Below are 13,337 nucleotides of genomic sequence, written 5' to 3' on the forward strand. Positions count from 1 at the left end.
AAGATTATTGTCCTCTGCCCTGGTCTACATTATACAAATAACTAACATAATCTGTAGTTGATAGATTTTGGAGGTTCTGCAGCAGCTTAATTCTGTCTAGTGGGATATTTAAATTTTTAATGGCCAAGCTATATCCTAATGCTATGAATATCAGAGATAATCAAACACAACGCTCAGTCCATGTCATTTAGGCACATGGATGCCTTTAAAAACGTATGCCTTTAAAAATGGTGCTTTCTTGAAGAGGTGTAAAGCATTCTAGTGTTGTTAGCTGCTGTAGGTCAAAATGTTTTTCACATCTAGAATTTGGTAATGCAAACACGTTGCAGCACTTGCTGGTTTTTCCTAACCATGATTTTCTATTCATTGCTCAGTCTCCCCCTGAGATGTCCTTCCTTGCAACAACAAAAAAGTTCCTTCAAGAGGAAGAGAAACACACCAGAGAATTTGAAGAACGTTTAAATTCACACCTTGAAGAGCTGCAAAGATATTCTGAAAATACTCTAAAAAAATATGCCAGGATGCAGCAAAGCAGGCATACTTAAGACAGTCACACAATTAAGAAAAGCAAACCAAGTAATCACTCATGAGTTTCTCAGAACTAAAATCTGCAACTAGCTGGTTAATGTATTTAGGCACAGTGCCAATAGCATGTATTTGTAACACCAAGTTTTCAAGAAAATCATCATTCTCCTACAGATTTAAGTATATTGTAACTTGACTATATGACAAAATAAACTCTGAACATATTCTAAAATATACAGGTGGGTTTTGCCCAGTTAAATTGTGTGCAGCAGACACCCCGTTGCAGCACTGTAAATTAAGGTACTTTAAATTCTGTAATGTACAGAGGGCTAATAAGTGGAATTATTCGCTTGAAATTAGAATCAACTAAGAGAAATTCTCTAGATTGTACAGAAAAATAATAAAAGCCTTTAACTATGGCTCAGCTTCTGGCATGAAAAGCTTATCTATGCTCTGGTGGTTCTTTGCTGCCCTGGGCCTCTGGAAATGCTGTTCCATGAGAAGAACATTAAAAGACCAAGCACATGTTTGGAAGCCACCCATATTTCCCCTTTTACCAGACCTATGGACTTCATCTGGAGTAGAACCTGATCTCATGCACTTTCTATTTAGACTTTAGAATTTTTAAAACCTGTGTTTAAAAGCTATTTTGGATTGAAGTTTTGTTACCATGTTGGCTCATTGTTTAACTGTATTGGAACAGTGAGGAAAAACTTTAACTTCAGACAACATGTGATCAGTCTTAGGTAAGGCTCTAAATTCTTTACATTTTCCTACATCATAGGAAAACATTATATAACCAAGCAGAGTTAATTCAACTACATGTGCCGAAAATCTGCATAATATTGAGATTCCTTTTATTTGCAATTCACACTGAATTCTATTGCTGTGCAAGCGAAACAGAAATTACAGACACTGTTGATGAACCACCAATTTCAGTGAATGAGATACTGAAGAACTGCTTTCCACCATATACTGTTGCCAGCTTCCTGGGAAAATCTGGATAAAAATAATACCAAGCTGTCAAACTGCTCCAGTTTGTGAGTAAAAGAAGTCTCATTAATATTCAGGACCATGGCTAAAATGTAAATTGTTTTTCGATGCTATATTTCCACTAAGACAAAATACACTACATCATACTTACACAAAATACCAAGATTTTAAATACCCGTTTGGCTCAGCTTGCAGTAAAATGAGCAATGAAGATGAGGACATCAAAGAACCTTTTACAGGAAAATTCAGGAAAATTACTAGACTCAGCTGGAGGAACAAGGACAGAATAAAAAGATGACGGAAGGACATCTGAACAAACTATAAATATATACGTACCCTCAGCTTAGGGGGACATGCAGTTTTAAAAGAATTAATGAAGAAATTCAGAAACCTCTGAAAATAAAGCTAAATTTTAAGCTGGGAAAGATCTGTTTAAGCAAAAAGACAGGAAAATACTGCCTTTCAGAAGAGCCAAATAAATAGCCAGCTAGCCAGTCTTTTGCATCTCTCAAATTCAAACATACAAGATGACAGTCTGCTCCAGATCTTTAAAGAAATGTATGTGTCTGCCTCCAGTTCAGGCATGAGGACGCCTCTCAAGGTATAGATCTGTGAGATGATGCAGAATGAGTGAATGAAATCATCAAAAAATTGATACGATGGGTTTTTTTCATAAAGCTTTTTAAGATCTGGGCAGGCTACTAATTTTGGCTAATAAAATACCAGAGTTAGTTTCAGCCTGGCTTTTGTGCAATGCCATATAATAAACTGCCTGTGAGAAGCACTGAAAACTGTGAATTACCTATATCTGAACAGTCTACTTGTTACTGTTACTGCCTGCTCAGAGAGCACTGTGCCACAAATGTGCTGAGACATGATGGATCAAGGTGCCATTTTTTAAACACCTACTAACCAGAAAGGTTGTCCTTCTCTTTCTCAACCAAACAGCAAAAGTTTTTCATCTGACAATCCCCAGCTTAAATGAGCCCATTGCTACCATAGTATAGCTGGAGCCAGGCCACTGGTTTGAATACTTTAGTTGCATTAAAAGGCAGAAACTCAACTGAGCAGGTGAGAGGTTTCTGAAGGAAGATACATCTTCCTGATGTTATCACACCAAAAAAATCTTTTTAAAGAATGATGGACAGCAGAAATAATAAAGACTGAGAAATTAGTCATTTATGGACAGGGGTTGGACATGGATGTATATTATTAAAGAAGGAATAATCAGAAGGGTCCAAGGCTATAAATTCCTCCAAATACCAATAATAATAAAAATTAAAAAAGGTATTAATCATTAGGCTCATTTAACAGGACAAGGTGCAACCTTCAGGAGCTGCAAATTGCCCAAAAATACAGAAAATGTCTATTCTACTTTGTGAATAGCAAGGCAATGGAAAATTTTTGTAAGCTGCTGAACTTTGATGATTTTTCAAAGCTGTACTGAAAAGCAATTTTTTGGCTCCCAGTTGAAAGACTTGTTTTAAATACAAAGAACAATGGTTCAGGCTGCCACCAGCTTTTTTTTTTGGCTGAAGGAAAAACAGAGGTCAAATGCATGCAGTTGCCAACATGTTTCATCAAGATGTAATTTTGAAATAGTTGGTGGCATAAGAGCTGCCAGAGCATTGCTGTCCAATTCACTTCCAAAACTTTCTCAGAGGGGGCTGAAACAGCAGTTACTGAATACTAAGTAGCCATTTAAAATGGCTCACATGAAAGTTGGATATTTAGCACATTTTCTTCCATTTCTTACTCTTCTTTTATGTATGGAAAATTTAGGAGTATAAGAATGTAAGAGTGTCAGACAGTGGGTACTCTGAGCCAGTGTAGAGATGAATGCAAATGGCAGCAGCAAAACACAGTGCCAAATGAACCCAAAAATGAACAAACAATCACAGGCACGGCTCTTGCTTTTCCATGGGTAAGACTTAAACAACAGCCAGTAAATCTGTGCTGTGATCAGAGACAGTACAGGAAGTGCCTAACCTCCAGTGTCACTGCTCTGGCTTTATTGTAGTGGAACTGGTTCTAATTCCTGGTTTAACAGCACTACAACAGCACACAGACTCAAGCCCACCAGCACTCAATAATTCACAGCTCAACTAAACACGACTGGCAGGAATGAGAAGGAAGCCGTCAACAGAGCCTGCTGAATGCAAGAGTCCCGGGTGACTCCACATCTACAGCCTGTCCTGCCAGCCATCACAGCCTGCTCAGGTATGTGCTGAACTCCTCTCTCTCCTGCTGCTCTCCGCTCCTGCGTCTCCCACAGACTCAACAGCTGGCAGAGTGTGCTGGGGAGAAGGTACTTAGCTTGTGTCATTCCCCTCTGGCTTTACAACCTACAACAACCAATTACGTCATGCACAATTTTTTATTTCCTCTGTTTAATTCCATTCAAAATAGCTATCCACTAGATTTTACACACAAACTGCCTTGTGCTAGGAAAACGTGGGTTTTTTCTCCTCACACACAGCTTCTGCTGAGAAAATGCTAGGTTAAGCAGAGTTCATTGGAGTTGGGTAAACCAATGTGGGAACTGTGTGTTGTTTTTCCCTCGCTGTGGGGATCAGATCTCAAAGTTCTCTGTGTTGGAGTTACTCTTTAATCACATGGACACCCTCAAATCCATAAATAGGCTGTAATTTAATGTACTGCATCTAAGTTTCTGCTAGTGGATTGAGCAATGCCCTAGACTGTGATATGCTGCATTCCTGTGTCCCTTCCTAAACCAACAGATGAATCTGTTTCTTTCACCTCTTTCACAGCTACAGGAGTGTTCAAAGCTGTACATGAACCATCTGGGCACTGAAGGTAAACGGGCTGAAAAAAGAACAGTGCATCTTCTCTGGTGTGTGCATTTAAACTGAACATCAGTGAATAAGTAAATATTCTCTTTGTAGATGGATTGAAACATGAGACCAGGAGCCAATCTCTCGGAGTTCTTAAAATACGTGTAGTTCTTCCTTCAGACCAGAGGCAGTGCCACTGGCTTCTCCCACCTGGCTCTGGGGAGCTGAGGCCCTGTGTAATGCAACTGGGCATTTACCCGCTGCAAGAATGCTTGACATGATCGCTTTGTTTTCTTAGCACTTCGCAGACATTTATAAAACTCCATTCAAACCTTGATGTTTAAGTATTTGACTCAGATTTGATTTATGCTTTGAAAAATCAGGTTTAAAAAACTGCTTCTATAACTTGATTTATCCAAAGGCAATGGCAGGTTTTTAATGACATCACCTGATAATGAGCACTCTTGGAAATCATAAGACACTGCTGAAGAAGTGTCTCAGCATGAGTTTTCTGGAAAATGCTTGTAATAAATCATTCAGTTTTGCCCACAAGCTACTGTATGCTGGGAAAAGGTTTGAAACCCTATTTCTAAGACATTTTTGAAGGCAATGACAGTTGGAGAAATACATACAGTTAAAAAAACAGAGGCACAGTTACACCTTTAGCTGAGAAGCTCACACAAGTTGACATTTGGGCAACCACCATTTATTTATTTCCCCATTATTACTCAGTGATTTTTGACAGTTCCTGTCTGCAGAGGCTTCATACCTTTTTTCCAAATCCACATTCTTATATTCAATACTAGTAAAAGGGAATTTGGTGGAAAATGTCAGAATCCAACTTTATTGTTTACTAGAGAAAAAAATATTGGGTTTAAGTTGAACTGTGAAATCAATTCCAGCTTCTACATAAGGAACTACATAAGGAACCATTCATAAAGTATAACACTATTTTCCTCTCAATTAGCACTCAGTAAAATTGCACATTTCAGAGAATTGAAATACACATCTTTAATTAGCTATAGTTTCATATTAATAGACATTTGTCACTGAAAATATTATTATTGTGACCTGAAGAATTTACAGATGACAAGAGATAAAGGAAGGGCATAAGAAAAAGCAGCAGAAATGTAACATCTCATTAGAGGAGTAATCATAAATGTTATCTAACCCAAATGACCTTTTACCTATTTAGTTATTATCAGCAAGTTCATCAGTTCATTGCTCTTATGTCACAGACTCCACTCTTGCAGAAAATGAAGGTGGGGCAAAACCACATAAGGACTCTGAACAATTTCAGGGAAGGGTCTCTGAATTATAAAATCATTGCCTCGGCTCATAAAAAAGCCCTGCAGGTAAAAGGAACTGAAATAAGCTACAACTCAGAGATGGGGAAGTCACAGGAACTTCATTAGAACCATCACAAAGTATTACAGAGCAATAAGGGTCAGAAATCCCTGGCTAAGAATCTATGGAAGAGGGTGATGAGGAGGAATCTGTGCAAGAGGTTATCAAAAACTGCACTTCTATTCTAGACACCCGAGACACCAAGTACCCTGCAGGACATGCATATTTAAATTGCACACACTTTTGGTCACTTGCTCAGGCACAAATTTTATTCAAGCTGAACAGCTCAGTTGAAAAAGGTGCAAACTACCAGAGCTCCACTACAGCCATCCCTGACTGAGGATAAAATAAAAATAGGACAAGGATTTGGTGCCTAGGAGAACAGAAGCAGCTGGGAGATGACAGACTAAGCAATTACCATTACAGATTCATCGTTTCAGAGCTCCCCAGCTGAAGGAGAGGGAGCGGTTGTCAGTGCAAAGCACAGATAATTTCAGTGTCAGCACACGGCCCGCTGAGCACAGGGGTTGGCCAGCAGCCTTCCCGCTGGCCGCTCTGCGGGTAAATGCTCTGGCAGTCAGACCACGCTGGCCATGCTGTCTGTGCAGCTCGTTGTGCACATATCCCAGCTATGATGCAACCTGCGGGGGGGAACAACCTCACAGTTCATCCAAACCCTTTCTTTAGGTTTTAGTAAACTTTGTATTTCAAAAACATCTCAGTCTTCAGGGCCAGTTTTATTCTGGACACTCCCAACAGCAGTAGCAACGTGTCAGGAGCCACAGCCACTCCTTGCACCATCGGGTATCTGCATCATTCCCAGTGGAGCCCGTTTATAGCCAGCCATAGGCTCACCCTGCTGTGGGAACATGGGCCTTAGGGCAAAGTACACTGCAAGGACCTGCATTTGCTCACCTGAAGTGGTTTTTTTTGTAAAGCAACTTTGGCTGGCAGCAGCATTCTGCACAGGAGCAGTACATGGGGGTGATGCAGGAAACACAGCTCCCTCTTTCATTGGCACCTCAGTGAAGAGTCCCGCTGACTTCACTGGGACTATGCCTGAGCCAAAGACTACACATGAGGGAAAGACGCAAGGGACCTTTAACTTTCAGCATAGAAATATTTCCTGCCATGCACCAGTGCACTGTAGCATCAACATTCTTCCTTGCTTGGCCTGCATTTAAGCAGCAGTGAAGAGTTCTCAATCTCCTTCTCCAAAATCTTCTGAAGGTTAATGCCTATTGAGTGCCTTAAAATACTTGGATGAGAAAGGACTGTAGTAGAACACAGGGTCATTCAGGCCTTTTGATGAGAATTTTTAGCTTAATTTCCTAGAATTAAACTGCCCAAGCTGTGCTCACAGGTTCCTTCCAATGAGGGGATGGGGGCATGCCAGAGGACAGCAGCTACCTTCAGCAAACATGTCAGAGAGCAAAGTTATACTGTTACTTCTCTCTCCTTAATAAAAGAAATAATCAAGGGTTTGTATGCAAAACCACCTTTTTATTGCCACTTACACAATTTCAAATATTGAACATTCAGATAAGCAACTGTGTTTTGTAGTTTGTTATTAGTTACTTCACCAAAACCTGGCAGAATCTCCCTGTCCAAATTCTGTACGATTCCATCCAGCAGGTCCTGAAGTATTCACTTTGCATGTTGGCATCTCACACCAAAAAGAAATTCTTTTTGAGTGAACTATATAGTGGTTGATGAAAAAATTATTACACAATGTAGGCTCTCACAATGTCACATTTTTTTTGCAAAATAATTTGAAGATTCCAAGTAAGACTTCTTTTATTCAAAAAATAAATATATCCTTTCTGAATCAAAGCACTTCATATGACATTAAGTACAAAGAAGAAATGTACTTCTTTGGAAATTCTGAAATAGACATACAAGAGCTCATGGGAGCAACATTATCCGTAACAGTGATAAAAGCTGAAAGCTGATTTTTTACAAATTTATAGCAGAACACGATTTCCTTTTACAATATAGAGCTTCAAACAGCTTTAAGAAAAACACCATTTTTAAAAGTCTGAAAGGCACATAACTGGACCATAAAACGTACTAGCACATTCACTAATACGTTTTATGTTACATTCCTAAAGAGAATCTGTGGGACTCTAGCCAAGAGAAAGACTGAAAATACCAGCAAGATCCTTTGCAAAGTACCAAAAGAGTGGCAGAGAGTTCCTTTTGGCTCTTGGTAAAATTAATATCCCAAAGCTAGAGAGTCTGAAAAGCTGCATCATTCAGTTGTATTGGGACGAGTGGCTACATAGACAAACACAACAATCAGCAGTACTACGACAGCCAGTGTGGGAAGCACCACGGTGGTGATCTGTTGCCGGGCCTCTTGCATTGCCTGTTTTCTCTCCTTTTTATCTTTGGAGGTCTCTTTCTTAGGTTTTCCTCTAAGCTGCCTCATCCTCCTCTTTGGATCTTTTTTTTGCTGAAATGTGGGACCAAAGGGAGTAGAAGAGCAGAAGATTGTCCAAGGTCTTTTGAAACAAGATGCTGAAGAATTCCTTTTCTGTTGAGTGCTTGGCTGTGCAAGAAACTGCAAAAGAAAGAAAACAGTTCTTTTGAGCAAGATCTACACATATTCCAGTCATTAAAAACATTTACAGCTCCACTTGGTAAACCTTTCATCCAATGGACACCAATGCAGCTTCTTTCAAGGAAACAGAATCATGGAGTTCAGCTCATCCACACAACACTTCCCCCATAAAAACCAGAGCAGTTCATCATGGTGTGTATCAGTCCAAGGACCCTGAACTTGTATTGTACTCTGTTAAGCCAGAAACAAAGCCCAGCACGATACTGGTTTTATCCTCCAAGGTAAACAAGGTAATACAGCTAAAGACTTAATGAAAATAATCTGAATTAGTCTTGCATGAACACAGGTTCCAGCTGCCCTTGAAGGAGGCAGGGAGGAGGCTCCCTGCTCAGGGGCTGTGGCTCCCTCAAACCTGCAGAACAAGGAGGGGCAAGCACTCACCCTGCCACAAGCATTTATCATCCACAACAGGTATTTATTGGCATAAAGAGTACTCCAACAGGAAGAAATGGGGAGAAAGAGCTGCTTAATTTAATACTTCTGTTCTGCTGCCACACAACAAAGTCTAAATCATAACATGACTCAGTGCTGTCACACTTACTGCAGCTGCCATTGACAATTGAAAAAAAGTCCAAGCAATAATGAGTCTGCTAACAAACCACTGGTGTAGATAAGAAGTCATCAATAAAGTAGAATTTAGTTGTTCTGAAGTATCTCCTAGACAATTTTTAAATACAGAAGTATACACAAAGTGAGATTAACAAAAACACAGCATGGTGTGAAAGCCTCTCTGAAACGAGAGTTAGTAGGGGCTTAGTATTTCCATACCCAAAATTTTTTTGCCCCTGAGCTGCCTGGAGCTGTGCAATTCTCTGACTGCACAGCGAGGGTGGATGCCAGCCACTGGATATATTCTTCTCCACCACATCCCTCAGTTCTGCCACGGCACAACAGCTGGACACAGGCCACACATAAATAAACACAGATTTGGAGGGTAATAATTACTGGTATCAAATACTAAGTTGAATTGAAGTAAATGATGAACTCAGGTTTTTCCATCACTCTAATATACTCAGAATAAAATGTATGTAGAAATTAGTGGGTTACTGCAACTTCCTCTTTTCTTTCCCTCTACTTTAAATCAAAATGTAAAGAAGATTTTAATGTGCTGCTGTAGATGAGGAGCATATGTCAACAAGCAAAGGTGCAAAGCTTAGTTCACCCCAAACACGATTTCCTCTTGATGTGTCATCTCTGGTTGATGATACAATTTGTCTTATAACTCACTTTTTCAAAAAACTAGAGGTTTCACTGAGAGTGAGATGCTTTATTTTGGTGTTGCCACTCAACGTCATCACAAAAGCAAAACAGAGCTAAAAACATTCAAACACTCACATACAGAACAAGAATCCTCACCTAGAGGTTATGTGCAGCTACAAAGGACTTTTCATCCTTCCTCACAGGTAACAACCTGCCTGCTGTGAATCTCATCCAGACAATTACTTTGCATCATTTAAGGTACAATGTGGAATAACTCTGGTGAACTTGGACTGAAAGAAGTGACCAGACTATCACAGCAAGCCTGTGGTATTAGAAAACCAGCAACAGGCAAAGACTCAATACTTCTGGCTTTATATGGTCCATCCTGGATGCAATCTAAACAAATAAACAAAACCAAAACAACCATAAAAAACTTCACTCCCAACAGAAAAAAAGGCTCAAGCATGATGAAATCACAGTGTTCAGCTGGATTTGTCAATTTTATATTCTCTGCCTCTCCATCTTTCAGGAAGTTGTTTTCTGATCATAAACTTAGCAATTTCAGCTTACCGTTTGAGGCAAACCCTTCATTTTGGTTTTGACAGAGCACAAAAAGGGAATTTTGATGCCTAAGATATTTTTCAAAGAGGAAACAATAAAATTTAAGTCTTAAAAAGAATAATTTCCTTCTGCACAGTGCAACATTAGAATCAAAATATGTAACAGTTTTAGAGACCGGAAGTGGTCAATGAACTTCACAATTGAGAGGTAAACAGGAGCTGGATGGCACAACTACACACAACACCCTGTTCCCATCTTTAAATCAAATGGGCTATGTAATTTCTAAACTTCCATAGTTTTCTTCTCAGCAAATCTTCAACTCTCCCTGACTCAGGATGAACCTTTTGATATACACCACCTCCAAGCTATGGGTTTCTGGTTTGGTGGTGTTATCACTTCCCTAATTCCTGAATTTCCTCTGGGGCAAAACAAATTTTTTACCCCTTCCATGTCTATTCCCGCTCCTCCTCTGCTCACAAGATTTATTACCAATCTCTAGAAAAACTACTATGCAAAATAAAGTTTTACCTTTGTCCTTTGGGATAATTAGCCAACCAGAGCATTTCAGGCTGTATTTTCATATTATTTCTGTTTCCTCTCTTAATGTACATCTGAGGGTTTTGTATCTGGATTACCCACAAGACCCAAGAAGTGATGGACAGTAAAAGCCTCTAGGACTTTCTCTGTACCACAGTAACAAAGAGGAGCTGCCATGAAACCAATCTCTCTAACAATAAATGTATGCCTTGCTCTGTGCACCATCACTTACTACCCAGACACTAAAAACATCAGGATGGTTTTTTAAAGTCTCTTTTGAATGAGTATTTCATTCTGAAGCAGAATTATACCAAGTTAATTACATACACTGGCTAACATCTGACAGCTTAGAACAGCAAGCCTTCCCGCAAACGTCAGCACCACTTGAATTGCAAGCTGACACTCTCCAGTTTGGGAAGCTGGCATCAATCTCCAAATACATATCCAGTAGACTGGATAGCATTACTTGGCTTTGCTACTGGCAGAGATAGACTCACACAGAAACTGACCCAGAGTTTTCAGAGAAATGAGCCTTAGGGTTCATCTTAACTGAACCATAAAATGGACGTGGTGAATCTCTGCAAGTTGCTGCCAGGGTCCTGCTGCCACCAGGTGCCCAGCCGTGACTGCCAGGATTGGACAGTTGCTGCAAGAGACAGCAGTTTCCCACAGGAAAAGTGCAGGATGTTGTAGATTCTGCTATGTTCATCCTGGAATGAAACAGCCCTAAAAAACCAGTGCTGAGCTGGATACGAATTAACTCTACAGGCCATGTTGTACAAGCACGTTCAGAGTGCTTTACACTGCCAAGCCTCTTACCAGTCCCCGTGGACTTCACTGACTACTAAAAATTATGGGAAGAAAGAAACAGATCCATAAAGCACATCAATGCAGTGACAGGGGCAGGATTACAACATTAGGGTCTTGTTCCCTGTGGCGTGCACAGTCCGTGAGAACAAATGATCTGACATTACTGAGCTACATCCTCCCTCAGCCAGCAACCATTCTGCTTGTGGTCTGGGAATGCTCAATGCCAGTGAAGAAAGGAAGGAAGAAATACAGCACTGGGATGGGTGTAATTAACAGTCTCATTAGCACTGCTCATTTAAAACATCTCAGAGCAAGCCACTATCAAAAGGTCAATGAGAAAGTGTTGTCTCACAGGTAGTTCAGTCTTGTGCAGACTCAAACCTTGCTGCAGAAGAACTGGAAGCTCACCTTTCCTCCTCAGACAGAGGCTGAGTCTCCTTTCCGTGCCAGTCTCCCCTGAACAGGGGAGGGCTCTCTGCCACTGGCTGCACACATCCCATCCTCCTAAGGCTGCTTCCCATGGGTATTAACTGCTCAATTGACCCAAACATCTGGCAAGGCAGAAAGTGATCACCAACTGCTCCAACTACTGCCTTAACTGGAAAGCCAGCAACTCCCTCAGCAGGGACACAAGCGGAACATCAACAGAAGGGATTAACACTATCAAAAGTGGCATGCCTGTAGTCCACAACAATATTACAGCAGCCTGGCACTAGCCAGACATGGTAACTTCACCTTACTTTTATCAAGTTTGAAATTTAAAATTCAATAATAAAATTGTAAGGGGTGATGAGGTTATTTTTAAGTTCACTATAGCAAAGTTTCCCCCAAAAGCAGAAACCTGCTGGCTAGAAAGAAACAATCTTGATTGCCAAGTCAGGAAAATGGGTGTTGACTTGGTAAAGTTGTTTGAAATGCCCATCTCACAAAGCCTACCCCAGCTTGATACTGAAGAGCTAAGGTTTCCAGGAGAAAAAAACAGTAAAAAAGTTCAGGCTATGGAGAAGAAACCTAAAGAAAACGTTCTTCATCGTTCCTCATCATTAATCCTTCTTCAACATAACACAAATTCACTAACTTTGTATTCTGGGTTGCCTACTACAGCAATTACATGCCTCTTTGCCCATCATCAGCATTGCTTTTTATATACAAAAGTGTTCTTCATTCTGTCTTCTGGGTTGAGTTACTCTGAACTGTCTCTGCAGAGCTAATGTCAAAACCCAAAAACATGAATTGGTGGACTGAGTCACTGAAGTCACTCATACCAATGCTGAAGTATTTGACAGCATCTTAAACCAAGTCAATTGTGGCTAAGCAGGGACAATTTTATACCAGAATGCTGTAGTGGAACCTGATTGATATCCTTCCAAATATACCAACAATCTTCCAACCACATCTATGTCAGTCTGTCATCTCCTTTTTTTGGTAAAATTAACCCTGAGCTTCAGTAATCTGCAGTTAAAAGCTCCTCACACCACACAAGGCTATTCCTATGAGTCTTGAATGGCAGCCTCAAGTCAGGCTAGACCACTGCTCATGGATTATTGCAAATTTGCATATGCAACACATGCACAAAAGATTTTGTTTATCTGCACTTAGGGTAATTGCATGTCTCAATGTCTAAAGAACTTATTATCACCAACTCTACAGCATGAATGTATTAACCATGTTAAACTGACTGATTTTTCTCCAAATCCAAAATTACAAGTGTATGCAAGCCAATTTGGCTGAACCTGGCTTCATGATCCTGCTACCGACACTGCAACATTCCTGGAACAGCAAAACAACTTGAAATTCAAACAAATAATCTGACAGGAATTAATTTTTATAATTTAAATTTTCCCTTGGGGTATGGATGTTACTGAGACATTAAAAATAAAATCAAACAACAAACCAGCAGACAATCTGGACACACAGTATTCAAACTGCCTTCCAGCAGTTGGAAA

The 13,337-nt window shown here is 40.1% G+C and overlaps 2 protein-coding genes across 4 annotated transcripts in view; one reads left to right on the forward strand and one right to left on the reverse strand.

The window, feature by feature from the left end:
* Positions 1–842, forward strand: part of DEUP1 (deuterosome assembly protein 1) — a 41,125-nt gene extending 40,283 nt beyond the window's left edge. Inside the window, exon 13 of the mRNA XM_066570489.1 lies at positions 375–842. Coding sequence (XP_066426586.1) covers positions 375–545 — 171 coding nt within the window. The 3' untranslated portion in view covers positions 546–842. The remainder of the gene's footprint in view (positions 1–374) is intronic.
* Positions 843–7,142: 6,300 nt separating this feature from the next.
* The window catches only part of SMCO4 (single-pass membrane protein with coiled-coil domains 4), a 28,560-nt gene continuing 22,365 nt past the window's right edge, over positions 7,143–13,337 (reverse strand). For all 3 annotated transcript variants that reach the window (XM_066570517.1, XM_066570501.1, XM_066570509.1), the window contains exon 2: positions 7,143–8,223. In XM_066570517.1, the coding sequence (XP_066426614.1) occupies positions 7,912–8,091 (180 nt within the window). In that variant the 5' untranslated portion in view covers positions 8,092–8,223 and the 3' untranslated portion in view covers positions 7,143–7,911. The remainder of the gene's footprint in view (positions 8,224–13,337) is intronic.

Source organism: Molothrus aeneus, chromosome 2 (genome assembly GCF_037042795.1).
Source record: "Molothrus aeneus isolate 106 chromosome 2, BPBGC_Maene_1.0, whole genome shotgun sequence".
Taxonomy (NCBI): Eukaryota; Metazoa; Chordata; class Aves; order Passeriformes; family Icteridae; genus Molothrus; species Molothrus aeneus.